The sequence below is a fragment of the Pelodiscus sinensis genome, chromosome 6, assembly GCF_049634645.1.
Source record: "Pelodiscus sinensis isolate JC-2024 chromosome 6, ASM4963464v1, whole genome shotgun sequence".
NCBI lineage: Eukaryota > Metazoa > Chordata > Testudines > Trionychidae > Pelodiscus > Pelodiscus sinensis.
The window spans coordinates 129,223,625-129,250,798 of NC_134716.1; the positions used below are offsets into that span (position 1 = coordinate 129,223,625).

A 27,174-nucleotide genomic window follows, 5' to 3' on the forward strand; every position below is an offset into this window, starting at 1 on the left:
GTGCTGACGACAAGCTCCTAGTGGTAATACAGAGACTGGTGTGAAACCTGCGCTGCCAGAGACTGGCGCTGAGGGACAGGGACAGCACCTCGTGGGAGAGCACGATTGGAGTCGTGACCGGAGCGGCTCCGCTCCAGGCGGGTTCTGAGTCACTGGGTATTGCTCAGTGTTTCCGACCTGGCCTACTTAGGTGCCTGCAGCAGGAATGCGCCATGCCAACTCGTCCCACAAAACTCCCCCGAGGACTGGCAGACCTGACCTGTGAAATATTAATATCGGAACAGCGTTTGGGGCTGCTCCTCTCAACTCGCCCGCCCCTTGGAGTCAGGCGCGTGCTCTGCCGCTTCGCTCAGTGGGTGGCGAAACTTCACGAACCTCTGGCAAGTGACGCTGAACTCCAGCCGTGGCGCAGAAATCGCCCAGCATCTCCCATTCGTGGAGGCTGCCAGGACGCCCCTCGGTGGCACTGATGCTCGGCCCTGCCCCCAAGCTGATTGGGGGCACGCTTGCTTGGTGTTTTAACACTGCATGGCCCTCGGGGGGGCCAGATAGGCCATCCGATGTAGCTAGAGCTGTGTGTCTGTCGTCAGCCATCCACCTACACGGGTACTTCCCCCTCCGACGCTCCCTCCAGAGTCTGGACGCAATCCCCGTGGACGGCAGCTGTTAGCGACTGAGGCGACTTTAAAACCAGCCATTCTGGGATCAGGCTCTGTTGGGTAAGTATGAAGGGTTGCAAGAAAGAGGAGACTCTATGATGGGGAAGGAGGGAGGGCTACTTGTGAAGGGGAAAAAGGCCACAGAAATCTGAGCGTAGCTTTTGAAATTGAGTCGTGTGGGAGACTGGCAAAGTTAGAAACAAAACACCCAGCACTACAAGCAGCACACACAGTGTGAGTCTGCGGTTGCCTTTGGCACGGTACGTTTAATGAGGGTGTCCGGAAGTTCTGTTCGACATTCATGCTGTCACTTCGACAGATGTCTCCTACATGATTAGACCGTGTCTCCCGTCAGTACAGTGGCATACGATTGGCTGAGAGCCTGTCCCTTTCTGTGGCGTGGGCACCACATCTTAGGAAAGATGTGGAGAAATTGGAGAGGGTCCAGAGAAGAGCAACGAGAATGATCAAAGGTCTGGAAGACACGAGCTGTGAGGAACGACTGGAAGAACTGGGCTTGTTTAGTTTGGAAAGGAGCAGACTAAGCAGACATGAGAGCAGTTTTCAAGTATCTAAAAGGGTGTTACAGGAAGGAGAAGGCAAAATTGTTCCCCTTGGCCTCTGACAGGACAAGAAGCAAGGGGCTCAAACTGCAGCAAGGGAGGTTTAGTTTGGACATTTGGAAAAACTTCCCGCCTGGCAGGGTGGTGACACACTGGAATAAATTGCCCAGGGAGGTTGTGGAGTCTCCATCCTTGGAGATATTGAAGAGCAGGTGGACACACACCTGTCAGGGATGGTCTAGACAGTGCTGGGTCCTGCCATGAGGGCCGGGGACGGGACTTGATGACTCCCGAGGTTCCTTCCAGCACTAGTGTCCATGGTTCTGTGCTGCTAGAAAGGCAGGCGATGGTAATACTATTGCAGGAGCCCCGGTGTGATGCGCGCTGCACACGTACGTACACACAGCTCTTCCTGCCTCAGAGGGCTCCCAAAATAGTTCCACAGCGGGGGAAGGGTCACAGCCGCCCAGCCAAGTGACCAGCATGCAGGTGGCATTGGGTGCCAGAAGAGGCCCCCAGATCATGCAGCCTGACCTCCTGTAGGTCCGCCACCCGCACGCTACCCCTCCGCCCCGGGATCAGATCCAAGCGTCACGGCCTACGGGGCGGGGCTGTGCTGCTGGCAGAGGTTGGGAGGGACCGAGCTGCACCACGGGGCAGAGGAGCATTTCGGAGAGACGTGCCCAGGTCATTCGGGCCAGTGACTTGACTCTCCCACGGCAGGAAGTGGTTGAAATAAGCCAGGTCCCTGGCCAGTCATCTGGGAGGAAAAATTCCCACGTATGGCGACCCGGCAGCCACGGGTCCTCAGTGCACCTCTGAGCCCTGACACTCCCGCCCAGCGTCCATCGCGGGCTGGGCCCACCCTGGGCTCCTGGCCGGTTCCTCCCCGCTTGCGCGTCGTGCAGCTCGGCAGTGCTCCGTGCTCCTGGGCGCTCGCCCCGTGCCGCCAGGCTCCCTCGCCGCCTCCGCTCGGCTCGGCCATCTCCTCCCGTCACTCGCCCCAAGACACGGAGCCCTGGGACTGTTTGTTTTGGGGTGTCTCCGTCATGGGGGAGTCAGTGGGGGAGACAGCCTCCCCCCCAAGCCCCTCGACCCCACTCCTTCTCCCGAGGCCCCGGCCCCTAGGGAGCCAACCTTCCCCCCCACACACACACACTTTGCGGGTCAGGGCAGTGCACTGTGTGTACGTGTCCCTTACCACCACGGGGAACGTGGGCTGCGCACGGCCCCAGCCTCTCCAGCCCCGGAGCCCCAGGGAGTGGAGGAGGAGGAGAGTGCATGGCCCTGGCTCCAGAGCCCCAGGGAGAGGAGGGTAGAGGGCGCACGGCCCCGGCCCCGGAGCCCCAGGGAGAGGAGGAGGGCACACGGCCCCGGCCCCGGAGCCCCAGGGAGAGGAGGGCAGAGGGCGCACGGCCCCGGCTCCGGAGCCCCAGGGAGAGGAGGAGGGCACACGGCCCCGGAGCCCCAGGGAGAGGAGGAGGGCGCATGCCCCCGGCCCCGGAGCCCCAGGGAGGGCAGAGGGCGCGTGGCCCCGGCCCCGGAGCCCCAGGGAGAGGAGGAGGGCGCATGCCCCCGGCCCCGGAGCCCCAGGGAGAGGAGGAGGGCGCGTGGCCCCGGAGCCCCAGGGAGAGGAGGAGGGCGCACGGCCCCGGCTCTGGAGCCCCAGGGAGAGGAGGAGGGCGCACGGCCCTGGCCCCGGAGCCTCAGGGAGGGAGGAGGGCGCACGGCCCTGGCCCCGGAGCCTCAGGGAGGGAGGAGGGCGCATGGCCGCGGCCCCGGAGCCCCAGGGAGAGGAGGAGGGCGCATGGCCGCGGCCCCGGAGCCCCAGGGAGGGCGGGCGCTGGGTGCAGCAGCACTCCACCCCCAGTAGCCTACAGGTGGCGTTCTGGCTGAGGGGTGTGGGCGGGGCCATGCCTGGTGGTTTTTGGAAGGCAGCCCCTCCCCCACCTAGCGCACCCGCTGGCCCTGCTCTCGGGTAGAAGTGGGGTGGAAGGGTTCACTGGGTCGGGGCGTAGTGGGTGGAGCTAGCAGCACCCCGCTGTCTGAGGGGCTCCGCCCTAGCGGACAAGGGAGCAAACGGCGCTCGCACGCCCAGCACGGGGGCTGCTCTCAGACCGACGGGCGCCTTGTCCCTTCCCTCGCTCCCACTGATCTCTGCTCTCTCTCTCCTCCCGCCGCGCCGACGCCTTGCGACGAAGGGGGCGCAGCTGATTTTCAGTGCTGCCAAGGAGCTGGGGCACTTGTCGAAGCTGAAGGTATCCGTGCTGTGTGTGTGGCTTGCCTTGGCGGCCTTGCCTACCAGCAAGGAAGCGCTGCCATGCCTAGCGTGCGCTTCGTGTCCGTGCTGTGCTGTGCTGTGCATGCCGATAGCGTAGAGTGCGTGCTGCTAGCGTGTTCCGCTTCCTACCCGGTCCAGCGGTTGCATGTTCAGTCTCACAAGGGCACGGTCCCTCGCTGGTTTGTAAAACGAAATCGCAAAACCTCTTTGAGAGCCCATCCGGCCCCGGGCGCGGGCTCACACCACAACGCACGCTTTCGCTTCGAGCTCTCCTAGGAACGGTAATCCACACTGGTCATAAAGGAATATTCACGGCCACGTGTGCCGCACGCGCTAGCTTCTGAACTGAACTCGTGGATGTGAAAGTCGGCCCCTTCTGGAGCAGAGCCGCACTGTGCCCCAAATCTCCTGTTGTGTGGCCCCCCCTTTGCCGGAAGCCGGCCTTTGGCAAGCGGGCTGTTCTGGGGAGCTGCGGTGGCCCCCAGCTGGCACGAGGGCCGCTGGATGTCCCCTGCCTGCCAGTGAGCCGTTGCTCCTGGGGACCCCACGACAGTGGCATGCAGACTGAGGGGGGATGCGTGGTGCCCATCAGGCCCCTCCGGGATGGCTGACCCTCGCTGTGCAGGTGCGCAGTGCACGAGACGCTATCCATGAGGAATCCCGGCGCACGCTGTTCTCCGGGGTGCAGCAGGGAGGGTGGGGGGAGCTGCGCTTCGCACACGCCGCGGCTTCTGGCGCGTTTTCCAGAGCCAAGAGCATTTTTCTGACCCAATCGATGCATGTTGAAATGTTCCGTGGACACTGGCTGGTCCCCTGCCTGGAGAACTGTCGCCTTGTGCCCAGAGCGTGTTGGTTCCACACAGTGACACGAGACGCTAACGGGCCGGGACGGCAACTGTTGCGTTTCTCCATCAGCGTCTCCCTCCGCTTCGGGACCGTTCCCTTTCCTGGCAGGCGCTGGGGCTTCTCTGTAGCCGGTCTCAAAGCTCAGATCCTGTGCCGGCGCCATGCTGTGCTGCTTTGCCCGCGTCCTCCTTTCCCCCTTGTACCTGCGGGCGCAGGTTTCTGAGGCGGCTCGGCAGAGGGGCAGAGCTGAGCTGGCCACAGGGGCCGTCCCGCTTGCCTCTCAAGCCCCTCAGAAAGCTGGCTCAAAGCATAGCCCTGAAACGGGGCCCTGGTTCTGCTGGCTGCTGTCGTCAGAGCCTCCGCTGGGTGCCAGTCCAGTGACGTGCGAGTGCGCGTTCCTACACACCACTCAGTTTGGCAAACGGCACATGCCTCGTTCACACGGAGGCCCAGCCAGCGCTCCGGTACGGCCCCTGATTTGCATGCCCGTGTACGTCCGTGACACACGGCTCTAGGCTGGCAGGAGAGGCGTCTGCTGACGCGCAGATACATGCATGTGAGCTGCACGCACGGGTACACGCCCTCTTCCGTCCCTGTCCCAGAGGCATCGTTCTCACAGGGAGGGCGCTGCATCCTGGCTAGCGTTGCCCAGAGAGCGGAGGCGCTGAAGCAGCTGGTGCAGAGTAGCTGCAATTGCTGTATAGAAGCCGATGGGCACAAAGGAGCCCCCGTGCTGAGTCGTCTCGGCCCTCTGCCGTTGGCAGGACGCCGTGGAGCTCGGAACCGGCCCTTGCACTGTCAGTACTAAAAGGAAAGGGTAGGGAGAGCCCCGTGCGAGCACTAACTCAGCCGAGACACGGCAGCTGGCAAATGATACCAGCATAGACTGGTCCTGGTGACGGATCAGTTCCCCGTGTGTTCGGAGCAGTGTCGCGGTCGGACAAGTGCCTGGACGGCCCTTTGGTGCTGCGCCCCCGGTTCCCAGGAGGCTTCTAAGCAGCCTCTGCTCGGTGCGCTGCGCGGAAACCGTTTTCTGCTCTCGGGACTCGGTGCTCGCGTGCAGCGTCCGTGGAGCGGGGAGCTTGCAGGCTGCTCTGCGTCCCGTTGTCCCGGCGTGGCCAGGTCTGTCTGGCCGGGGCTGCTGTGTGAAGCCAGGCAGGATGCAGCTGGCTCTGCCCTGCGCCATTCGCAGCCAGTGCATTGGGGCTGTCACGGGGAATCATTTAGTGAAGGGTTTGCAAAGTGCCCCTGGCTTGCAGGCATGTCCCCTGGGGGCGCCCAGCCACGCCGCTGGCTGTCTGCTAAGGAAGCGATGGGGTCAGATGGATGCGAGCGGGGTGGTCGTAGGCGGCGGTGGACTGCGGAGTTTGCAGTGCTGGCGCTCATGGGCCGGGAGAGCCCAGTGACACGGCCAGGTAGGCCGTGCCCTGCGGACCGCCGTCAGACGAGGACACGCTGCCCCCAAACGGTGCCATGGGGCAGGGCCCATCCCAGTAGCAGATGGTCCATCCGAGAAGAAACTCCTTCCCCTCCCAGAAAGGGGAATTGTCCCTCCAGGTGTACACCGGCCGACGGCCCAGCCTGCGGAGGGGCGATTCCTGGCCCAGTGACGGGGCGGAGGGTTGCTTGTCTCAGACACGTAGGGGCTGGAGATGTGTTCGAACGACCGTGTATTCCCAGACACGGAGAATTGCAAAGGGAGGGTTTCCAAGGGCAGACGCAGCTCTGCGTTTTAGTCCCGACACTTGCCAAAGTGCAGGTGGTCTTTCGAAGCTCCGAGACTGTATTGCTCGTCCTCCTTCGACTCAGTACCGGGCTCTCCGCTCTTGTGCGTGGAGGGGAACAGGAAATTTTCCCAATTCCCTCCCAAGCCTTTTTTTCTGCCCACGTTGCCACAGGCCGGGAATTGGTCACGGCCGTGGGTAGCTTGAAGGGTCTGTTGTTGGCTGTTTTGGGACGAGCTGCATAATTTGCAAGCAGCAAGCCGATTGGTCAGTTAGGGCTTTGCATGACCGACACAGGGCTGCAGAGCACCAGCTTGGGTTGAAATCCGATCTAGCCGCACTGTGAATCCGTCTCCTTCCCCTCTGAGCACCCAGCGGAACTTTGAATCCAAGGGCAGGGCCCCGGCCAGAGAGCTCGGTGTGAATCCAGCCCACGGGTGGGGCCTCCCCTGCTCTGTTGTTTGATCTGCTGCTGCTTTCCAGGATCACATGGTGAAGGAGGAGACCAGAAGCCTCACTCCCAAGCAGTGTGCGGTGCTGGACCTGGCACTGGATACGATCAAAGTGAGTGACACCCCCCCCGGGGCCGCTGTTGGGCATGGCTCGTAGCACGGTGACTGGTCAGCAATAAGGCACCCGGCTGACTCCAGGTGGCTGAGTATGTTGCACAAACTCACTTGTGAAGAGGGGCCCAAGGAAGCCCTCTCGGGGCACTCGGATCAGGGGTGCTGCGGAGCCAGCGTGTGCAAGGGTCGGGGTTGGGGAGACACTGCAAAGCAGCCAGGGAGCTGTTGGGGGCGGATGGGGGGGACAGTCGGTCACTGCTGCAAACGATGCTTCACAAAGTGTTCAGTCCCCTCTGCCTCGCGGTGCCGGTGGCGTTTCCCTTTGACACTGTTACTCGTTACTCGCAGCAATATTTCCACGCCGGCGGGAACGGCCTGAAGAAAACCTTCTTGGAGAAGAGCCCAGAGCTGCACTCGCTGCGCTACGCGCTGTCCCTCTACACTCAGACCACGGACACGCTCATCAAAACCTTTGTCCAGACCCAGACGGCCCAGGGTAAGGCTGCTTCGTGCCCGGGGGCGGGGCAGCTGTAGCTCTCCAGTGGGGGGTTAATTGCCTGGGCTTGTGGTGTCTTTGGCAGTCACCCTGCTGGAAACACGAGAGCGATAGAGCTGCTGCGGGCCGGGGTTTTCTCGCTCCACGTGCGTCTCGTGGGGGAGCCGATGTAGGTGCACGTGGACTCCTGGCGGGGCTCTCGCCTGGGGTTCCTGCCACTAGCGCTGGTTTGGAGTCGTACTGGGGCGATTGCCATGTGAAGCAGCCCGCCCGTCGCTCACGGCCTGAGCAGTGGCCCAGGCGGCTCTGCTGGACCCTGGCTGGCAGCGGCGCTGCCTCGCCGTGAGAAGAATGCGGCGGAAGGTCTGGTTTCGTGCACAGCTGGCACAGGGTGTAACGTACGCTCCCTCGCCTCGCACCCATCTCCCTTGCAGGAGGCAACCACACGAGTCCTTTGCTGCACCCTTGCGATGGCCCATTGGAGGTCTCCGGTGGCTCCTGGGAAGCCAGGGTCATGCTGCCCCAGCACGAGCGTGGCTCAGGGCCGTCTGCACGGCGAGGGCCCCACAAAGCCTTTGTCGTTCTCAGGTGCTTGGCAAACCCCAGACAGCAGCTTTGCCACAGCAAGCGCTCGTGCGAGCCAGGCTCTGGGGGCACCAGGAGCCTTCTCCTGCCAGCGGAGCAAGCACCGCTCAGCGCGGACAAACAGCGTTTGCACTGCCCCGCTCGCAGCCACGTGGCACGCTGCTGAAAGCCACCTCTTGCAGACAGCCTGCCCCAGAGCTCTCCGCGGTTCAGGGGGAGCCGTCCCCAAGTTTCTGCACAGAATAGTGTCCGTCTGGAGCCAGACGCGTCCATTGACTGTCTGTGTGGTCCATTGCTCCTTGTTCTGCCATCTGCCCCCACTGAGAACAGCCTCTCTCCAGCCTCTTTGGGACCCCCTGCTGGGAGTTGCAGGCTGCTCTCAAATCCCCCCTCACTCTTCGCTTCTGCAGACTAAACAGACCCAAACCCTTCAGCCTCCCCTTGTAGGTCATGTGCTCCAGCCCCCGATCATTTTGTTTGCCCTCCGCTGGACCCTCTCCAGTGGGTCCACATCCTTCCTGTAGGGGGGAGCGGGGGCAGAACTGGACACAATACTCCAGATGTGGCCTCACCAGAGCCAAATAAAGGGGAATAATCACTTCTCTGGATCTGCTGGCAATGCTCCTCCTCATGCACCCTAAGATGCCATTAGCCTTCTTGGTATCTTCACTCATCTCCAGCTTCTCATCCACTGTAACCCCCAGGGCCTTTTCTGCAGAACTGCTGCTTAGCCAGTCGGTCCCCAGCCTGTACCAATGTTTGGGATTCTTCCCTCCCAAGGGCAGGACTCTACCCTTGTCCTTGTTGAACCTCATCAGATTTCTTTAGGACCAGTCCTCTGATCTGTCCATGTCACTCTGGACCCTAACCCTGCCCTCCAGCGTATCCACCTCTCCCCCCAGCTTAGTGTCATCTGCAAGCTTGCTGAGGGTGCAACCCATCCCCTCAGCCATGTCATTAATCAAGATATTGAACAAAAGCATCCCTAGAACTGATCCTTGGGGCACTCCGCTAGAAACCGACCCCCATCCTGACATCAAGTCACTGATCACTACCCGTTGGGCCCGACAGTCTTTCCAGCTTTCTACCCATCTTACCGTCCATCTATCCAATCCATACTCCCTTAACTTGCTGGCAAGAATATTGTGGGAGACCGTATCAATAGCTTTGCTAAAGTCAAGGTCTATCGCATCCACTGACTTCCCCACGTCCACAGAGCCAGGTACCGCATCATAGAAGCTAATCAGGTTGGTCAGGCAGGACTTGCCCTTGGTGACTCCATGTTGACTGTTCCTGGTCACTTTCCCCTCTTCCATAAATGTTGAAGTGACCTAAAGGATCCATCCTTCCCCAGGGGGAATACTGGAGAGGCCATATCTCTGCAGCGCGGGGACATCTGGTGGCCAGACAGACCAAGCACAGCTCTTCCCTACGTCCCCCTTGCACAAGGAACTCCATGTCCACCGCCGTGTTCCGGAGCCCCTCGCTTGCACCCTAGACGCGTTTCCCAGTTAGCCGTTTACTGGGAACAAAACCCTCCGGCTGTTGGAAACGAGGAGACGCAGCCCGTTGTATTAGACATCCGTACTCAGAGTAAGAGGCGGTTTTCTGGCTCTGTCAAGGCAAAGCGCTTCCCAGTCCAACCAGCTGATAGCGCCGTTCCCAGCTTGGCTTGGACGTGTTCCTGGAGGCTTCTCAAGGACGTTATCTTTCATTCCTGGACTCTCCAGGGCAGGCTCGGAGGCCTGGCAACCCTGCAAACGAGCCAAGCCCCCAAATCCCTCTGGTTTTGCATCCTGGTTGAGTTGCCCTCGCCACTGCTGCTGAGGGCGGCCACATGAAAGCAGTAGACTTAACTAGGACTTACACCCTGCACGTTATCTGCATTTTCCAGGTCATGGCTAATATGGTGCATTGTCATACCACACTCCCTTATGTGACCTGCAATCTGCTGGCACGCATGTGATGTTAATACAAGAGCAAGGGAGCGTTCAACTAAACGGAGAAGTGGCAAATTCAGAACTATTTCACCTAGTGCAGCGTTAGCCTGTGGAACTCCTTGCCACAAGATCTGTTGAGCCGAAGTGTGTAGCAAAGCGGTGGGCAGACTGTGGCCCATGGGTCACACCCAGCCCATGAGACCTTTTAAACCAGCCTTTGACCCCCCCCTCTCCTGCAGAAGCGGGGTCGGGAGCTTGCCTTGCTCCCTGCATCCCTGCAGCAGCTTCACATGTTCCTGGAAGCACCAGTTCTACAGCTCCCATTGGCCAGGAACCGTGGCCAATGGGAGATGTGGAGCCAGAGCAGGGACATGCTGCTCTTTTCAGGAGTCACTTCGGGTAAGTTCCTCCCTCCCTGCAGTGGCAGGTCTCCCTCCTCCTGGCCTCTGAACCCTTCGATTGCAGCCTGGAGACCCTCCTGCACCCCAAGCCTCTCCTCCCCAGCCCGACCCCAAAGCCTGCACCTCCCCCACTGCCCCAGCTCAATGCTCAAGCCCTGATCCCCCTCCCATCTCCCAAACCTCTCCATCCCGGCCTGGAGACCCTCCTGCACCCCCAACCCTGCACCCCCGGCCAGAGCTCCCCACATAGCTCCCAGCCGAGAACCCCCCCCACACACACACACACCATCTGAACCCCTTGGGTCCCAGCCCAGAGTACCCTCCTGCATCCTGAATGCCTCGTTTCTGGACACCCCCCCCAGCTGGAGCCCTCACACCCCTCCCCCCGCACCGTAGACCCCAGTTCTGTTGTGGGCCTCCACACCATTGCCATGCCCAGACGTGTCCTTCAGGCCCAAGCGTTTGCCCCACCTGGAGTAGCTGGATTTGAACAAAAAGGGGGCTAGAGGGGGTGGGTGTGTGGGTGGAGTAGCAGGATTTGAGGAGGAGGCTGGGGGAGGGACATGTCTTTAAAAGGGCGTTGGAGGGCTCCAGCTGAGCGCACCACTGGGGGGCTGGGAAGAAACCTTGGGGGCGATTGCAGCTCTGTGGGGCGCCGTTCCCAGCCAGTGGGACTGGCACATCCCTGCTGGGCGTTTGGACCATGCCTTCCGCTGACCGTTTTTACCTAGGAGCATGGAGGAAGCTGTGAGCTGCAGCTCGGTTCCAGGCCCCGCCCTTACTGTCGTGTTTCAGCAGCCCCGCACTGCGGAATACTCCGGGCGTGTGTCGAGGGGGCAGAGGGAGAGTTTGGGCCGATTTCTGCCTGTCAGGATTCTCTCCGGCTGGCGTTTCCCTTCTGTTCGTCCGGCCTCCTGTAGGCTGGTGGGTGGAAATGGCTAAAAACCCACCGAGTGTAGCGTGTGTGGGGTCAGCCAGCCCCGTTGCACATCAGCAGCACTCGCCTGTCCTCGGACTGCCGAGCCTGAGCTCAGAGCTGTTTGGCTTCCGCGGGTCAGAGCTCTCTGCATCCCTGCGCCGGCAGCAGGCCCCAGCCCCTCGCCTGTCGAGACGCCGCTTCCGACGTGCTGCGGGCGCTGCCGACGGCAGGGGGTTCACTCGAGCAGGCGCTAGAGCGTGTGACTTGCACCAGTTGTTTGCCTGTCGCTGCTAATTGGATTGTAATTCGCACTCTTCTCTCTCTGTCCTGCCTCCTCTTGCCTTCTGCATTCACGACTCAGTGCATGATGGGAAAGGTATTAGGGTTACCGCTAATGAGGACGTTCTTCCTGAGAAGGGTATGTTCAAGCCTAATGCTGTTACCATAACAACATTAGCCAGCTGCACACTTGCCTTGTTTGTGGAAACCTGTTCGAGAGACCCCCCCGCCCCCCGCCTGTAGCCCCCTGTAGAATCTACCCCCTGCCGGCTGCTCCCTCCCCACAGATCCCAGAGCTGCGAGGCGATACACAGATACCCCCCGAGCACGCCATGAATTCATGGGACTGGACCGTCTGGTCGGCACTCGAGGGTGGATGAGCCCTTCTTGGCCAGACGTGCCAGGCTGCCCTTCCCCGCTGCTATGGCTGAGTCCGCGCTCCTCGCTGTGCCTGCCCCGTGCTGCGGGGCAGGTTATTCGTGGGGGGTGGGAAAGGGTCAGACGTGCGCCGGGTAGGCGTGAGCGTGTGTCCCGCCGCTCGTCCTGCCGCTCGCTTGGATTAGGGTGCAGTGGAGTCGATTAACCGAGAGGCAAAAGCTTCCCCCGCCCCCCGGCCAGTGCGTGTTTTAACAGGCTGGCCAGCAGCCCGCTCAGTCCTGGCTCGGTCCAGGACCTGCCCCGCTGCAGCTCTGCATTTAAAGGGTATTAGGAGCCGGGCGGGCAGGCTGCCCAGCTCAGTTCCGGCTCACGTCCCGTCCCGGAGCTCAGATCCCCTCTTGTCAGGGGCTGCTGCCGCCCCGCGCTGCTGTCTCTGTCTCCTAGGCAGCAGCGTGGGGCAATAGGCAGCCAGTCCGCAAGGGGAGCTGGTTTCAAGCTCCTCTGATACAGAAGCAGCAGCGCGGCGTGACGGGGGCTCCTGGGGCCAGAACGCACTGGCTGCCGGCCCCGCCCCCGGGGACTACAGAATAGTCGACTACCCTGCGTGTGGAAGGGCACGCCAGACAAGCTGGCTGGATTTCTGTGCAAAGGCGGGTCACCGGACAAGCCCCAGAATGAATCCGCTTGCCAAGTGAACGGCTCAGATTCTGCTCTCCCAGGGTAAATGGGAGCAGCTCCCGAGTCTGTGGGCTCCCTGGTGTCAGTGTGGTGCCCGTCAGGCCCAATGCAGCGTGAGTACGACACTGTGCGTGCTCCTCAGAACGGGGCCGTACCACTGGAGACCCCCCGCCTCCTCGCTGCCTAGTCTGCATGCAGCTCGGCGTGGCGCGCTGGGTCTCCTCCCAAACACAGGCATGCCTGCCCCCAGCCCCGGGCTCTGCACAGGCTCCTGGCATCTGCGGGCGGGCAGGGCAGACACGTGCGCAAGGGCCCTGCTCCTGCAAGTGCCAGGAGAGGGGGGTGGGTGGGTGTGTGTGTGTGTGTGTGTGTGTGTGTGTGTGTGTGCGTGCCCGCCCGCCCGCCCGCCCAGTCAGGTGCCAGCAACCTGGCTCTGCGGCAGAGCGATGCCGGAAGCGAGGGAAGCAACGAGGCAGGTTAAAATCAGCCCCCCCCTGCCCCCACCCTGACAGTTTCTCCTCACGCATACTTGAGCGATGGGGAGAGGGTTTGGCTGTTCTGCCCCTTGGTCTGTTCCAAGGCTCTCGAGAGCTCCCAGGGAGGTGGATCAATCGGAGCCATTGGGTGCGCTCCAGGAAAGAGCCCGCGTCAGTCCAGGATCCGTCTGGATCTGCCCCTGACGAGCGTCCGCGCCGTTTCACACACCCTGGCTGCTTCCCACCCAGCGATGGCTGCCTGCAGGACACCCTTCCAGCCTGGGCATTGCCGAGCAGCGAGCGGCGTTTCTCCGCCCTTCTGTGCCGGTGACTCCTTGGGACTTAAAAAACATGACCCCCCCTAAATTGTGATGCCCTCCCCCCACCTTCAGCTCAGAGGCATAGGCTTCAGCAGCGCTCCCGTGGCTCAGGGCTGAAAGGTGAATTAGCCACGTGTGGCCTCTGGCCGGTTCCCCGGCCTCCCACGCCCCGATGCCAGGCTTGCAACCCCCCTTAGAACGATATTTGTTTCGTGCGCTCTCAGGATTGGTCCGAATTTCGCTCCACCCCAACCCGCCACGAGAATGTGAAGGCTCGTTTGACCTCTGACCCTTCCCCGGGCCTCTTCTGGTCAAGCATGCTCCCTTGCCCTCAGGACACCTCATTTCTCCCGGGCGAAGGGGCGTTCTGAGCAGCTGGTACGCTCCTAACTTCCCTCAGAATTGTCCGTGGCTGCTACAGGCCTGCAGGGACTCGTCCCCGGGGGGTGGAGGCAACAGGACTCCTAGTTGTTGTCTGGCAGGCGGCTCCCACGCACTCTTTGGGGACTGCATGTGCACGGGGGCGCAGGGCAAATGTCGGGTCGGCCCTGTGCCCTTGCCCCTTGTTTGCCTGCCGTCCCCTCGCCCCGTTGGCATGGAGGGGGAAGGGAATGCCGATGGCCTAGCTCTGAAGTGCTGCACGGTGCCCTGTGTAGTGGGACCTCGCGAGCAGAGTTGGGCGCTGTTGGAGATTTTCAAGACGCTTCGAAAATCCTTCCCGGCGTGAGCTCTGGGCCGTGTCATGACGGGGTGTGGAGCAGGGGAGCAATGCACGCGGGGTGTGCTCGGCCGGCAGGCATGATGTTGACTTTAAGGGCATACGTCGAGGAAGCTGGTTAAGGCGTAACTCCCTGCACGGGGGCATTGCCTTGCTGAGGGCACACGCTGACGCTGGGCGCCAGGCCGCTAATCTTCCCTCTGGCGTTTGTCACTCTGCCTCAGGTTCGGGTGTGGAGGACCCCGTGGGCGAAGTGTCCATACAGATCGACCTGTACACGCACCCAGGGACCGGCGAACACAAGGTCACCGTGAAAGGTACCGTCAAGCGGGGGGCTGTGTGCTCAGTGCGAGGCCGGGCCAAAGCCCGCGGGAACGAACGGTTCTAGGTACCGCTGTGCCCACGCTGTAGGCTGGCAGGCGGTAGGGTGTCTGATTTTGGCCAATCTGTGCTTTAAGACGACAACCCAGATGATTTCAAGTATGAAAACCAGCGTCCTTTCCTGGTCCCAGCCAGCAGTGTCAGGCTCAGTCGCTCGGCTGCTCTTGCTCGACTGGACGGTGCTGTTGCAGAAAGAGAAGGTTGTTTTTTAAGAAGATGGGGCGGCTGGGTGTGAACCACAAACCACCAGCCTTATGGAGAGAAGATGAAGCCTTCCCTCCGGTCAATCCGCTGCGCCCAGCGTTGTCGGACGCCGGGGGTGCGAGCGGCTGCGCGGCAGAGAGCGCTGTGCGCTGGGTAGGGTTCTCACCTGCTCTCTCCTCTCTAGTGGTGGCAGCCAACGACCTGAAGTGGCAAACCTCCAGCATGTTCCGCCCCTTTGTCGAGGTCACTATGATTGGCCCGCACCAGAGTGACAAGAAAAGAAAGTTCACCACCAAGTCCAAGAGCAACAACTGGGCGCCCAAATACAACGAAACCTTCCACTTGTGAGTACGCACGACAGGCTGAGGGTCTGCCTCAGAACACGCCCGCCCCCCCCGAGCGCAGGCGGCCCGGCCCGGGGACCCTGCCTCCCTCCCCCCCGCCCCCCCGAGCGCAGGCGGCCCGGCCCGGGGACCCTGCCTCCCTGCCCCCGCCCCCCCGAGCGCAGGCGGCCCGGCCCGGGGACCCTGCCTCCCTCCCCCCGCCCCCCCCCGAGCGCAGGCGGCCCGGCCCGGGGACCCTGCCTCCCTCCCCTCCCCTCCCCTCCCCCCCCCCCCCCCCCCGAGCGCAGGCGGCCCGGCCCGGGGACCCTGCCTCCCTCCCCCCGCCCCCCCAAGCGCAGGCGGCCCGGCCCGGGGACCCTGCCTCCCTCCCCCCGCCCCCCCGAGCGCAGGCGGCCCGGCCCGGGGACCCTGCCTCCCTCCCCCCGCCCCCCCGAGCGCAGGCGGCCCGGCCCGGGGACCCTGCCTCCCTCCCCCCGCCCCCCCGAGCGCAGGCGGCCCGGCCCGGGGACCCTGCCTCCCTCCCCTCCCCTCCGCCCCCCGAGCGCAGGCGGCCCGGCCCGGGGACCCTGCCTCCCTCCCTCCCCCCCCCCCCCCGAGCGCAGGCGGCCCGGCCCGGGGACCCTGCCTCCCTCCCCCCGCCCCCCCGAGCGCAGGCGGCCCGGCCCGGGGACCCTGCCTCCCTCCCCCTGCCCCCCCGAGTGCAGGCGGCCCGGCCCGGAGACCCTGCCTCCCTCCCCCCGTCCCCCGAGTGCAGGCGGCCCGGCCCGGAGACCCTGCCTCCCTCCCCCCGTCCCCCGAGTGCAGGCGGCCCGGCCCGGGGACCCTGCCTCCCTCCCTGCCCCCGCCCCCCCGAGTGCAGGCGGCCCGGCCCGGGGACCCTGCCTCCCTCCCCCCGCCCCCCCCGAGCGCAGGCGGCCCGGCCCGAGGACCCTGCCTCCCTCCCCTCCCCTCCCCCCCCCCCCCCCCGAGCGCAGGCGGCCCGGCCCGGGGACCCTGCCTCCCTCCCCCCGCCCCCCCAAGCGCAGGCGGCCCGGCCCGGGGACCCTGCCTCCCTCCCCCCGCCCCCCCGAGCGCAGGCGGCCCGGCCCGGGGACCCTGCCTCCCTCCCCCCGCCCCCCCGAGCGCAGGCGGCCCGGCCCGGGGACCCTGCCTCCCTCCCCCCGCCCCCCCGAGCGCAGGCGGCCCGGCCCGGGGACCCTGCCTCCCTCCCCCCGCCCCCCCGAGCGCAGGCGGCCCGGCCCGGGGACCCTGCCTCCCTCCCCCCGCCCCCCCGAGCGCAGGCGGCCCGGCCCGGGGACCCTGCCTCCCTCCCCTCCCCTCCGCCCCCCGAGCGCAGGCGGCCCGGCCCGGGGACCCTGCCTCCCTCCCTCCCCCCCCCCCCCCGAGCGCAGGCGGCCCGGCCCGGGGACCCTGCCTCCCTCCCCCCGCCCCCCCGAGCGCAGGCGGCCCGGCCCGGAGACCCTGCCTCCCTCCCCCTGCCCCCCCGAGTGCAGGCGGCCCGGCCCGGAGACCCTGCCTCCCTCCCCCCGTCCCCCGAGTGCAGGCGGCCCGGCCCGGAGACCCTGCCTCCCTCCCCCCGTCCCCCGAGTGCAGGCGGCCCGGCCCGGAGACCCTGCCTCCCTCCCCCCGTCCCCCGAGTGCAGGCGGCCCGGCCCGGGGACCCTGCCTCCCTCCCTGCCCCCGCCCCCCCGAGTGCAGGCGGCCCGGCCCGGGGACCCTGCCTCCCTCCCTGCCCCCCCGAGTGCAGGCGGCCCGGCCCGGGGACCCTGCCTCCCTCCCCCCGCCCCCCCGAGCGCAGGCGGCCCGGCCCGGGGACCCTGCCTCCCTGCCCCCGCCCCCCCGAGTGCAGGCGGCCCGGCCCGGGGACCCTGCCTCCCTCCCCCCGCCCCCCCGAGCGCAGGCGGCCCGGCCCGGGGACCCTGCCTCCCTCCCCTCCCCTCCGCCCCCCGAGCGCAGGCGGCCCGGCCCGGGGACCCTGCCTCCCTCCCCCCGCCCCCCCGAGCGCAGGCGGCCCGGCCCGGGGACCCTGCCTCCCTCCCCCCGCCCCCCCGAGCGCAGGCGGCCCGGCCCGGGGACCCTGCCTCCCTCCCCCCGCCCCCCCGAGCGCAGGCGGCCCGGCCCGGGGACCCTGCCTCCCTCCCCCCGCCCCCCCGAGCGCAGGCGGCCCGGCCCGGGGACCCTGCCTCCCTCCCCCCGCCCCCCCGAGCGCAGGCGGCCCTGCCCGGGGACCCTGCCTCCCTGCCCCCGCCCCCCCGAGTGCAGGCGGCCCGGCCCGAGGACCCTGCCTCCCTCCCCTCCCCTCCGCCCCCCGAGCGCAGGCGGCCCGGCCCGGGGACCCTGCCTCCCTCCCTGCCCCCCCCCCCCGAGCGCAGGCGGCCCTGCCCGGGGACCCTGCCTCCCTCCCGCCGCCCCCCCCCCGAGCGCAGGCGGCCCGGCCCGGGGACCCTGCCTCCCTCCCCCCCCCCCCCCCGAGCGCAGGCGGCCCTGCCCGAGGACCCTGCCTCCCTCCCTCCCCCCCCCCCGAGCGCAGGCGGCCCGGCCCGGGGACCCTGCCTCCCTCCCTCCCCCCCCCCCCCCCCCCCCGAGCGCAGGCGGCCCGGTCCGGGGACCCTGCCTCCCTCCCCCTGCCCCCCCGAGCGCAGGCGGCCCGGCCCGGGGACCCTGCCTCCCTCCCCCTGCCCCCCCGAGCGCAGGCGGCCCGGCCCGGAGACCCTGCCTCCCTCCCCCCGTCCCCCGAGTGCAGGCGGCCCGGCCCGGGGACCCTGCCTCCCTCCCCCCGCCCCCCCGAGTGCAGGCGGCCCGGCCCGGGGACCCTGCCTCCCTCCCCCCGCCCCCCCCGAGCGCAGGCGGCCCGGCCCGGGGACCCTGCCTCCCTCCCCCCGCCCCCCCGAGCGCAGGCGGCCCGGCCCGGGGACCCTGCCTCCCTCCCCCCGCCCCCCCGAGCGCAGGCGGCCCGGCCCGAGGACCCTGCCTCCCTCCCCTCCCCTCCGCCCCCCGAGCGCAGGCGGCCCGGCCCGGGGACCCTGCCTCCCTCCCTCCCCCCCCCCCCCCCGAGCGCAGGCGGCCCGGCCCGGGGACCCTGCCTCCCTCCCCCCGTCCCCCGAGTGCAGGCGGCCCGGCCCGGAGACCCTGCCTCCCTGCCCCCGCCCCCCCGAGCGCAGGCGGCCCGGCCCGGGGACCCTGCCTCCCTGCCCCCGCCCCCCCGAGCGCAGGCGGCCCGGCCCGGGGACCCTGCCTCCCTGCCCCCGCCCCCCCGAGCGCAGGCGGCCCGGCCCGGGGACCCTGCCTCCCTCCCCCCGCCCCCCCGAGCGCAGGCGGCCCGGCCCGGGGACCCTGCCTCCCTCCCCCCGCCCCCCCGAGCGCAGGCGGCCCGGCCCGGGGACCCTGCCTCCCTCCCCCCGCCCCCCCGAGCGCAGGCGGCCCGGCCCGGGGACCCTGCCTCCCTCCCCCTGCCCCCCCGAGTGCAGGCGGCCCGGCCCGGGGACCCTGCCTCCCTCCCCCTGCCCCCCCGAGTGCAGGCGGCCCGGCCCGGGGACCCTGCCTCCCTCCCCCCGTCCCCCCGAGTGCAGGCGGCCCGGCCCGGGGACCCTCCCTCCCTCCCCCCGCCCCCCCGAGTGCAGGCGGCCTGGCCCGGGGACCCTGCCTCCCTCCCCCTGCCCCCCCGAGTGCAGGCGGCCCGGCCCGGGGACCCTGCCTCCCTCCCTCCGTCCCCCCGAGTGCAGGCGGCCCGGCCCGGGGATCCCGTCCTCCAAGCGCAGGCAGCCTAGTGCAATAGAATGACCTGTTGATGCCAGTAGGGCAACCAGGAGCAGCAGACGCGTCTTTGGGCTGATATCGTGGCGTGAGGAACCAGCTCGCCATGGGAGTGCTGAGGGGCTGCTGCTGGAACGCTGCTCTCGGGGCCAGATGTGTCGGTTCACGGCTCGTGTGCATAGCGCCTGTCGGTTATGGCCAGAAACACGTCTGACAGGCTCTGCTGTGCGCCCCCCTGCGTTCTTAGGGTCCGTTATTGCAACGAGGCCTCGGTTTTATTGGTAGAGTTGAGGCTGAAATTTTCTCCTGTGAGAGCAAAAGTCTGTCCCTTTACTTGCCACATGGGCCAAGCTGCCTCCAAAGCTGCTTCCAGGGATACCGTCTTCTCCAGCGGCTAGAAATGCAGCCGTTGCGAACACCGGCGATTGCTCCGTGGCCTCCCGGTAATGCAAGGGACCTGCCCTCTGAAGGCCTTACACCAGGCAGTAGCCTGGTCCTCATCCCACTGGTAGTCAGAGAGGGGGTTACACGGGGAATCAGCCCGTCTCTTTCCTGTTGCATCGTGAGGGAGGCTGGAAACGGCGGAGAGAGGCGTCTGCTTTTTTTACCGTACAAGGGTCAGGAAGGTTACGTCCCGGTTTTGCGGGAGGTCTTGCTGAGGGGAAGCCTCTGGGTTTCTAGTTTGCCAGCGGGAGTCTGTGAGGGTCTCGGCCAAGTGTCGGTTTTCAGTGCTCTGGGTAAAAATCCCTTCTCACGGGAGCTCCAATTTCACGCTCTCAGCTCTCATGGCATCGCCATTTCCCCTGTTCTCCGTTGCCATCGAGTACTCGGGGCTAGACAGGACCTGCCTTTCCCACATGAAAAACAAGCAGAGAGTGAAAATTCCTTCTTAAAAAGAGTCAGGCTGTCAGTCTCCCCTACGAAGGAAGGCCCCTTGTGTGGGCTTTGCAGAGCCCCTTTCTGATGCTCTGCTCTGATGGCAGTTTCCTCTGGAAGTGAAGTTTCGTTGCCAGGCTCAGAGCTGGAAAGTGTGGACAGGGCGTCGATATATTCCTGGCGTGACACTGTGCTTTCTGCTTGACTCGGAGTAACTCGTGTGTCTCCTTTTCAGCATCTTGGGGAATGAAGATGGCCCGGATGCCTATGAGCTCCAGGTCTGCGTGAAGGATTACTGCTTTGCCCGGGAGGATCGGGTCCTGGGGATAGCCGTGATGCAGCTCCGGGACATAGCGGACAAAGGGAGCTGTGCTTGCTGGTGCCCACTGGGGCGTAGGATTCACATGGACGAGACGGGGCTCACGGTCCTGAGGATTCTCTCGCAGCGCACCAATGACGAAGTGGCCAGAGAGTTTGTCAAGTTGAAATCGGAGTCCCGCTCCGTGGAAGAAGGCACCTGAGCTGAGCGCGGAACATCCCCTCCTCATTTTCCTTGTGCCAACATGTGCGAGTGTTCAATGACTTTTCTTTTCCTAATTACAAAAGGTTTTTCAGTTCGCCTGTGTTAGCGCCGCTAGTGCACGAGCCGTGCGGGAGACAGCCCCCCAGTCTGCTGTGACTGCGTTAGTTTGTAGTGCTGGGCAAGGCAGCGTGGAGGAGACGACGCCCTGTGTATCTCAGACGTGCGTTGTGCTCTGTGCAAAATGGTTTTCTGTCTGGGCGGGGCACACTGGCGTGTGTAGAGAGGGGACACGGTGAGTTTTAGCCATTGGCGTCGGCAGACCTGAAACGTCTTCAGGATCAAGCCATGGGCCCGACCTCCCCAGCGTGGGTCGGGAGGAGAGCGATGCTTTCGGGGGTTGGGAAGCGCGGCTGTTCCCCATGCTGCTGAGCTGCCCAAGGAAGGGCTGGTGTTGAGAACGCTGGTACCTGCCATGTGGGTACCTCTGATGCCGCGTGGTTTGGTGATCTGAGAACGGAGACCAAATGAGTGACCCAGACCACGCGGCTGTGAGTGGAGGCAGGACGAGCCTTTGCCCAGCTGAACAGGAGCAGACCCCAGCTGTGTAAGGCGTTGCGCTGTCGCAGGCTGCTAGCTGATTCCAAGAGCCACATGTGGGGCCCCGGCGCAAGTATGGGGATGACAAATGAAACGGGTGCCCAATGCTGGGCTGACACCAGGCAAGCCCAGGGGCGTTGGGTGTGAGCTGGCAGCGCAGTATTTACAAGAGGTCACTCACATGGGTTCGGGTGGCTTGGCTGAGGGTTCCCTGCTATATACCCGGAGGGACTGACCCGACGGGGGCAGGCACAGCATGTGCCCATCACAAAGAACTGTCCAATCACACGAGTCGGAGAAGGGGAGGGGCTTTTCCCTCGATCTCGAGGTTGCTGTTAGCCATGCACAGGATGGTTTGCCGGTGGTAGGACTGTCCGTCATTCTGTGAATTCATGTCACCACGGGAAATATTTTTGCACTAGATTAAAGAAGTGTCCAATTTTTTCTTGTAAAATGCAAAGTTTTGAGCAAAGATGATCACAGAGACAGCCGGGTTGGCTTTTAGCGGATATTTCTAAGCCCGGCAGGTAAAGATTGGGATTTATACTTGAGACTTTTCTTTTCTTTCCTATTTGCAGCCAAGCGAGCACTCTGAAAACAGAAGGTGGAATGAGCCAGTCCTGGCGCATAACGTACTGTAACACTGTCAATAAAGTCAAGGACTGCATTTTGGGTGATTCCTTTTGTATTTTATTTTCTATTTTTCTCTGACATTTGTACAGCTGTATGATATGAACCGTGTTCTCCACAGGCCTGCTTGTCGAGTTCTCATACCTGCTCTGTTGCTGTCTATACACGTATTATAATAATGGTCTTCAAAGCTCCGAGCTATTGTTATTTTTAATCATTGTCTGTGCCATTGGTTTAGAAAATGGTAGTACAGTCTTGAATAAATTCTCTTTTAGCATCAGTCCCTTCTGTGCCTTTGCCTCCCCCTGTTTAAAAGTGGTGCTGCCTCTTGCGTGCTGCACGCGCTCGCCAAGGATGCAAACCGTCCCTGAACAAGGGGGAGAGATGCTCTTCCCCTCGGGGCGAAGGGGCTGGGAGAGGCTGTGGGACCTTTTCCTCCAGGTGTGACGCCTGACCTGCAGTTACAGGAGTGCTCCGTGTTTCACGTACGTTCTGCCTTGCGGGTGTCTGCGGAGAGAGACATTCCTGATTTGTAGCCTCCCGCTGCTTCGCTCGGGTGTGTTCTCTGGCAGCTCACAGGATGGAGAGCCGCATGGCAACCGCCACTGGATCAGATGCTGCTGGCGATGGATTTTCCCAGCGCCGTGTGGCTGTATGCGCCCCACTAGCAGGCTGGGCGTGTGGCTTTTCGGTTTTCCTTCTGGAGAATTGGCTGCATGCACCTTGCAAAGGGCCGCTACTCAGAACAGAAGCAGAAGAGGAAGCTGCCTTTCCCTTTCCCGATGGCTCCTTCCTGACTCAGAGGGGTCAGTGCATTGTCCGTTACTGTGTGCAGCTGATCCCTCGGTGCCTCGCCAGGCTCCTTTCCCAGCCGGATGAATCAGAGCATCCCGACGCGCGCAGTGCCAGCAAGCCCAGAGTGACCGAGGAGCAGCTGATGTGCTGTGCTAACCCAACTCCACTGCACTGCTACCTGACGCGTCAGCTGGCCTCCTGCCTGGCCCCGTGGGATCAGCTCGGCCTGCACGTAGACCGCTAGGACAGGAGGGTCTTTGAGAGGTCTAGTCAGTCTCCTGCCCTCACGGGGACTGAGGGAGGGGGGTGGAATCTCCATCCCTAGAGGTGTTTAAGTCCCGGCTTGACCAAGCCCTGGCTGGGCTGATTGAGTTGGGTTGGTCCTGCTTTGGGCGGGGGGTTGGACTCGATGGCACCTGAGGTCTCTGCCCACCCTGGGATTCTCTGAGTCTGATTTCCTAATGCCCAACCTAAACCTCCCTTACTTCTGTGTCAGCCCCTTGCTTCTCGTCCTGTCCTCGGAGGTTAAGAATAATTTTCCTTCTTCCTCCTTGTAACACCCTTTCGGGTACTTAAAACTGTTCTGTCCCTGACACGCGTCTCTTCTCCAGACTAAACAAACCCACGAATCGTGTTTTCCAGACCTTCAGTCGTTTCTGTTGCTCTTCTCTGGACCTTCTCGGCGTTCCTGAAATGCGGGGCTCAGAACTGGACAGTGCTCCAGGTGAGGCCGGCGTGGAGCAGAATTATTTCTCGTGTCTCGCTCACGACACTCCTGTTAACACAGCCCAGAATGCCGTTGGCTTCTTGTAACCACCGTGCACTATTGGCTTGTGTCGACTTGGTGATCTGGCGGGAGAGGAGATCACACGTGGTCAATGGATGCCCACTGACTAGGATCTTCAGCGGCCGTGGAGGAGAACGGCATCATGCCCCTGAAGATGCCACCGCTGTGGGTGCGGTTAATTGCCCCTTCCTCAGTGGAGCACCGGGCATTTGTCCTTATTGAATTTCATCCTCTTTATTTCAGGCCATGTGTCCAGATCGTCCAGATCAGTTGGGATTTTGACCCTACCCTCCAAAGCCCTTGCAGCCCCTCCCAGCTGGGTGTCAGCTGCAAATTTAATGAGTCCTCTGAGCCCCCATCCAAATCGGGGAGGGGAACCTCCAGCGTGCTGTGATCCGACCTGTCCCATGGAGACGTGCTGTGGGCCCCACTGCAGGGGGAACTAGGCTGGCTCCCTGTGGACCCTGGGTGCAGGAACGCCAATGGACAATCAGGATGGGAACAGGGAAACTCATGATTCATGCACTGCCCTGAGGCCCCCCAGACTCTGCACCCCTCCTTACCCAAGGCTGAAACCCCCCACAGCCTAACTCCCCCAGACCCTACATCCCCCTTGACCAAGGCTGGAACCCCCACACCCACCTAACTCCCCCAGACCCTACACCCCCCCTTGACCAAGGCTGGAACCCCCACACCCACCCTAACTCCCCCAGACCCTACATCCCCATTGACCAAGGCTGGAACCCCCCACACCCACCCTAACTCCCCCAGACCCTACATCCCCCTTGACCAAGGCTGGAACCCCCCACACCCACCTAACTCCCCCAGACCCTACATCCCCATTGACCAAGGCTGGAACCCCCACACCCACCCTAACTCCCCCAGACCCTACATCCCCCTTGACCAAGGCTGGAACCCCCACACCCACCCTAACTCCCCCAGACCCTACATCCCCATTGACCAAGGCTGGAACCCCCACACCCACCCTAACTCCCCCAGACCCTACATCCCCATTGACCAAGGCTGGAACCCCCACACCCACCCTAACTCCCCCAGACCCTACATCCCCCTTGACCAAGGCTGGAACCCCCACACCCACCTAACTCCCCCAGACCCTACATCCCCCTTGACCAAGGCTGGAACCCCCACACCCACCTAACTCCCCCAGACCCTACATCCCCATTGACCAAGGCTGGAACCTTCCCACTCATAGAATCCTAGAGCTGGACGAGACCTCAGGAGTCATCCAATCCAGCCCCTGCTCTAGGCAGGACCAATCCCAACTGAATCAACCCGGCCAGGGCTCTGTCAGGCCGAGACTTAAACACCTCTAGGGATGGAGACTCCACCCCCTCCCTAGGGAACCCAGCCCAGCGCTTCCCACCTGCCTAGGGAAACAGTTTTTGCTAATATCCAACCTAGACCCCCCCCCCCCACTATAACATGAGCCCATTGCTCCTCATCCTGCCACCTGCAACCACTGAGAACAGCCTCTCTCCAGCCTCTTTGGACCCCCCTGCAGGGAGTTGCAGGCTGCTTTCAAATCCCCCCTCACTCTGCTCTTCTGCAGACTGAACAAACCCAAGTCCCTCAGCCTCCCCTTGTAGGTCATATGCTCCAGCCCCAAATCATTTTGGTCGCCCTCCGCTGGACCCTCTCCAATGCGTCCACATCCTTCCTGTAGTGGGGGGCCCAGAACTGGACACAATACTCCAGATGTGGCCTCACCAAAGCCGAATAAAGGGGAATGATGACATCTCTGGATCTGCTGGCAATGCTCCTCTTAATGCATCCTAATACGCCATTAGCCTTCTTGGCTACAAGGGCCCCTGTTGGCTCATCTCCAGCTTCTCATCCACTGTAACCCCCAGGTCCCGCTCCCTAACTCCCCCCAGACCATGCTCTCCCCACCCCAGCTTTGAGATTGGTCCTGCACCCTGAACCCCTGGGACATAGGGGAATCCCTGAGCCTCTGTACTCCCCTGCAGGGTTGTGTGTGTCCCACGACTGATGGTTATGGTGGGTCAGTGGCCCCTGGTGTAAATCCCTGCTGAGAACACTGCACAGAGCCAGGCCTGCTCCCTGCGGGGCTCCCTCCATCTGCCGCTCCAGCGCGACAGTTGGCGTCTGTGGAGGGGTGTTGGGTTGGGCACCACCTCGTGCCGATCGCTGTAGTGAAGACCTGCCCCTATTGTCCATCCTATCAGTAAATCCCAAAGCCCTTTACCAAGAGGTCAGCAGCGTGGCCCCCACTTTTCAGGTGGGGAAACTGAGGCACAAGGTGGGGCAGTGACTTGCCCAAGGCCACCAGCAGCACCAGGACTAGAGCCCAGCTCTCCTGAGTCTCAGTAGCGTGTTGGGTCCACAAGGCCGCGCTGCAAACCAGTACTGGGAGAAGCCTTGCAAACACAACCGACAGATCGGTCGTGCGGCTGGATTTGTTCAACATCTTAATTAATGACCTGGCCGAGGGGATAGATTGCACCCTCAGCAAGTTTGCAGATGACACTAAGCTGGGGGGAGAGGTAGATATGCTGGAGGGCGGGGAAGGGTCCAGAGTGACCTGGACAGATTAGAGGATTGGGCCAAAAAAAATCTGATGAGGTTCAACAAGGACAAGTGCAGAGTCCTGCCCTTGGGACGGAAGAATCCCGAGCATTGGTACAGACTGGGGACCAACCGGCGAAGTAGCAGTTCAGCAGAAAAGGCCCCGGGGGTTACAGTGGGTGAGAAGCTGGAGATGAGTCAACAGGCTAATGGCATATTAAGTGCATGAGGAGGAGCATTGCCAGCAGATCCAGAGAAGTGATTATTCCCCTTTATTCGGCTCTGATGAGGCCACATCTGGAGTGTTGTGTCCAGTTCTGGGCCCCCCCTTTCCCGCCCCCGACAGGAAGGAGAGGCTGAGGGATTTGGGTTTGTTCAGTCTGCAGAAGAGCAGAGTGAGGGGGGATTTGAGAGCAGCCTGCAAGTCCCTACAGGGGGTCCCAAAGAGGCTGGCGAGAGGCTGTTCTCAGTGGGGGCAGGTGGCAGAACAAGGAGCAATGGGCTCAGGTTGCAGTGGGGGAGGTCTAGGTTGGATATTAGGAAAAACTATTTCCCTAGGCGGGTGGGGAAGCGCTGGGCTGGGTTCCCTAGGGAGGGGGTGGAATCTCCATCCCGAGAGGTGTTTAAGTCCTGGCTTGACCAAGCCCTGGCTGGGCTGATTTGGCTGGAGTTGCTCCTGCTTTGGCAGGGGGCTGGATTAGACGTCCTGTCGAGGGCTCTTCTACTGGAGCTCTGGGCAGTCCTACATAAGAGGGGAGTAATCCCGTCCCTTGATTGGATTCGATGAACTCGTGGTAACAATGGGGGTGTTTGGGGCAAGGGAGGGTTACGTGCCTCCAATGAGGGTCAGCTGCTGGTCGCTGTGGGGCAGGGGAATGCTGCCCTTCTTTGATGGCGGTGGGGGGGGGGGAGGATCGGCATGCGGAGAAGCGACCACCAACCTTCCGCCTCCAGCGTGAGGCAGTGCGGGGAACAGACCCCACATCCCTAGGCCGGACTTCCGCTGTCTGGGCGCTCAACTCGCTGTCTCCCGTCGGGTCAAAGCTGTTCACAGCGCAAAGCTGTCAAACCTTTCCCCGCCTTCTGTGCTTTCCTACTGGTAGCTTGTATCAAACCACGTCCGCCGGCAGGTCCGGGGTGCAGCACCCTTTGGAGCCCTTAGATAAGGGCTACGCGCGCGTTGGACGGGGCTAAAATATTCTCAATGACCCAACTCTCAGAACATGCCCAATCTGGTTCGGGCTGTAAATTAGCCACGTCCCGAATGAAAAGCGTCACTTACGGGTTTTCTTACCATCAGCCTCTGTCTTCGAGGACTGACGCAGCTGCTGCGGTCGGACCCGCCGCCTGCCCCGCTCGGCAGAGAAGTTGGTCCGATAGAAGATACGGGCCTCATGCTGCGTAGGAGGGGCAGTTCGGCTGTGAGAACACAGGCGCCGATGGCTGAGTTACAACGTTGCCTCCCCTCCCGCCAGGCCCCCTAAACCGACTGTAGGAAAGATTCTAGAATCGGAAGCCTGTCCGTTTCCTTGGCAACTCTTAGATGTTCCACACACAACGTTCTACGTCGTCCGGCCAGTCCGTCTGGGGGAGTTCCCAGGGCCTGTTGTAGCGGTTGGGAAGGAAGGCCGCCTGTCTGCTTCTGGGGCTCGCTGGGGAGAGATCTCATGTCCTGCATCGCCAGTGTGCACCTCACTGCAGAGAGATTTGACCTTGTCCAGTGGCTTGTGGACTTGATGAGCAGTTGATTTACCGGGGTTGGTCCTGCTTTGAGCAGGGGTCGGACTAGCTGGCCTCCTGTGGTCTCTCCAGCCTTCATCTACGATTCAGTGGCAGACCACGATAGGGGCTTAGTACGGTGCTAGGCTGCTGCACCGTGGCTCGCCATGCCCTGCCGGGTGTGCTGCG

At 63.4% G+C, this 27,174-nt stretch overlaps 1 protein-coding gene across 7 annotated transcripts in view; it reads left to right on the forward strand.

Annotated features, from left to right (window-relative positions):
* The window catches only part of UNC13B (unc-13 homolog B), a 341,091-nt gene extending 319,674 nt beyond the window's left edge, over positions 1-21,417 (forward strand). For 6 of the 7 annotated variants that reach the window (XM_075932833.1, XM_075932838.1, XM_075932839.1 and 3 more), the window contains 6 exons: positions 3,424-3,480; positions 6,557-6,637; positions 6,988-7,135; positions 14,054-14,146; positions 14,599-14,758; positions 19,623-21,417. In XM_075932833.1, the coding sequence (XP_075788948.1) occupies positions 3,424-3,480; positions 6,557-6,637; positions 6,988-7,135; positions 14,054-14,146; positions 14,599-14,758; positions 19,623-19,908 (825 nt within the window). In that variant the 3' untranslated portion in view covers positions 19,909-21,417. The remainder of the gene's footprint in view (positions 1-3,423; positions 3,481-6,556; positions 6,638-6,987; positions 7,136-14,053; positions 14,147-14,598; positions 14,759-19,622) is intronic. The other variant, XM_075932834.1, reaches the window with a different exon arrangement.
* The last annotated feature ends 5,757 nt before the right edge of the window (positions 21,418-27,174 follow it).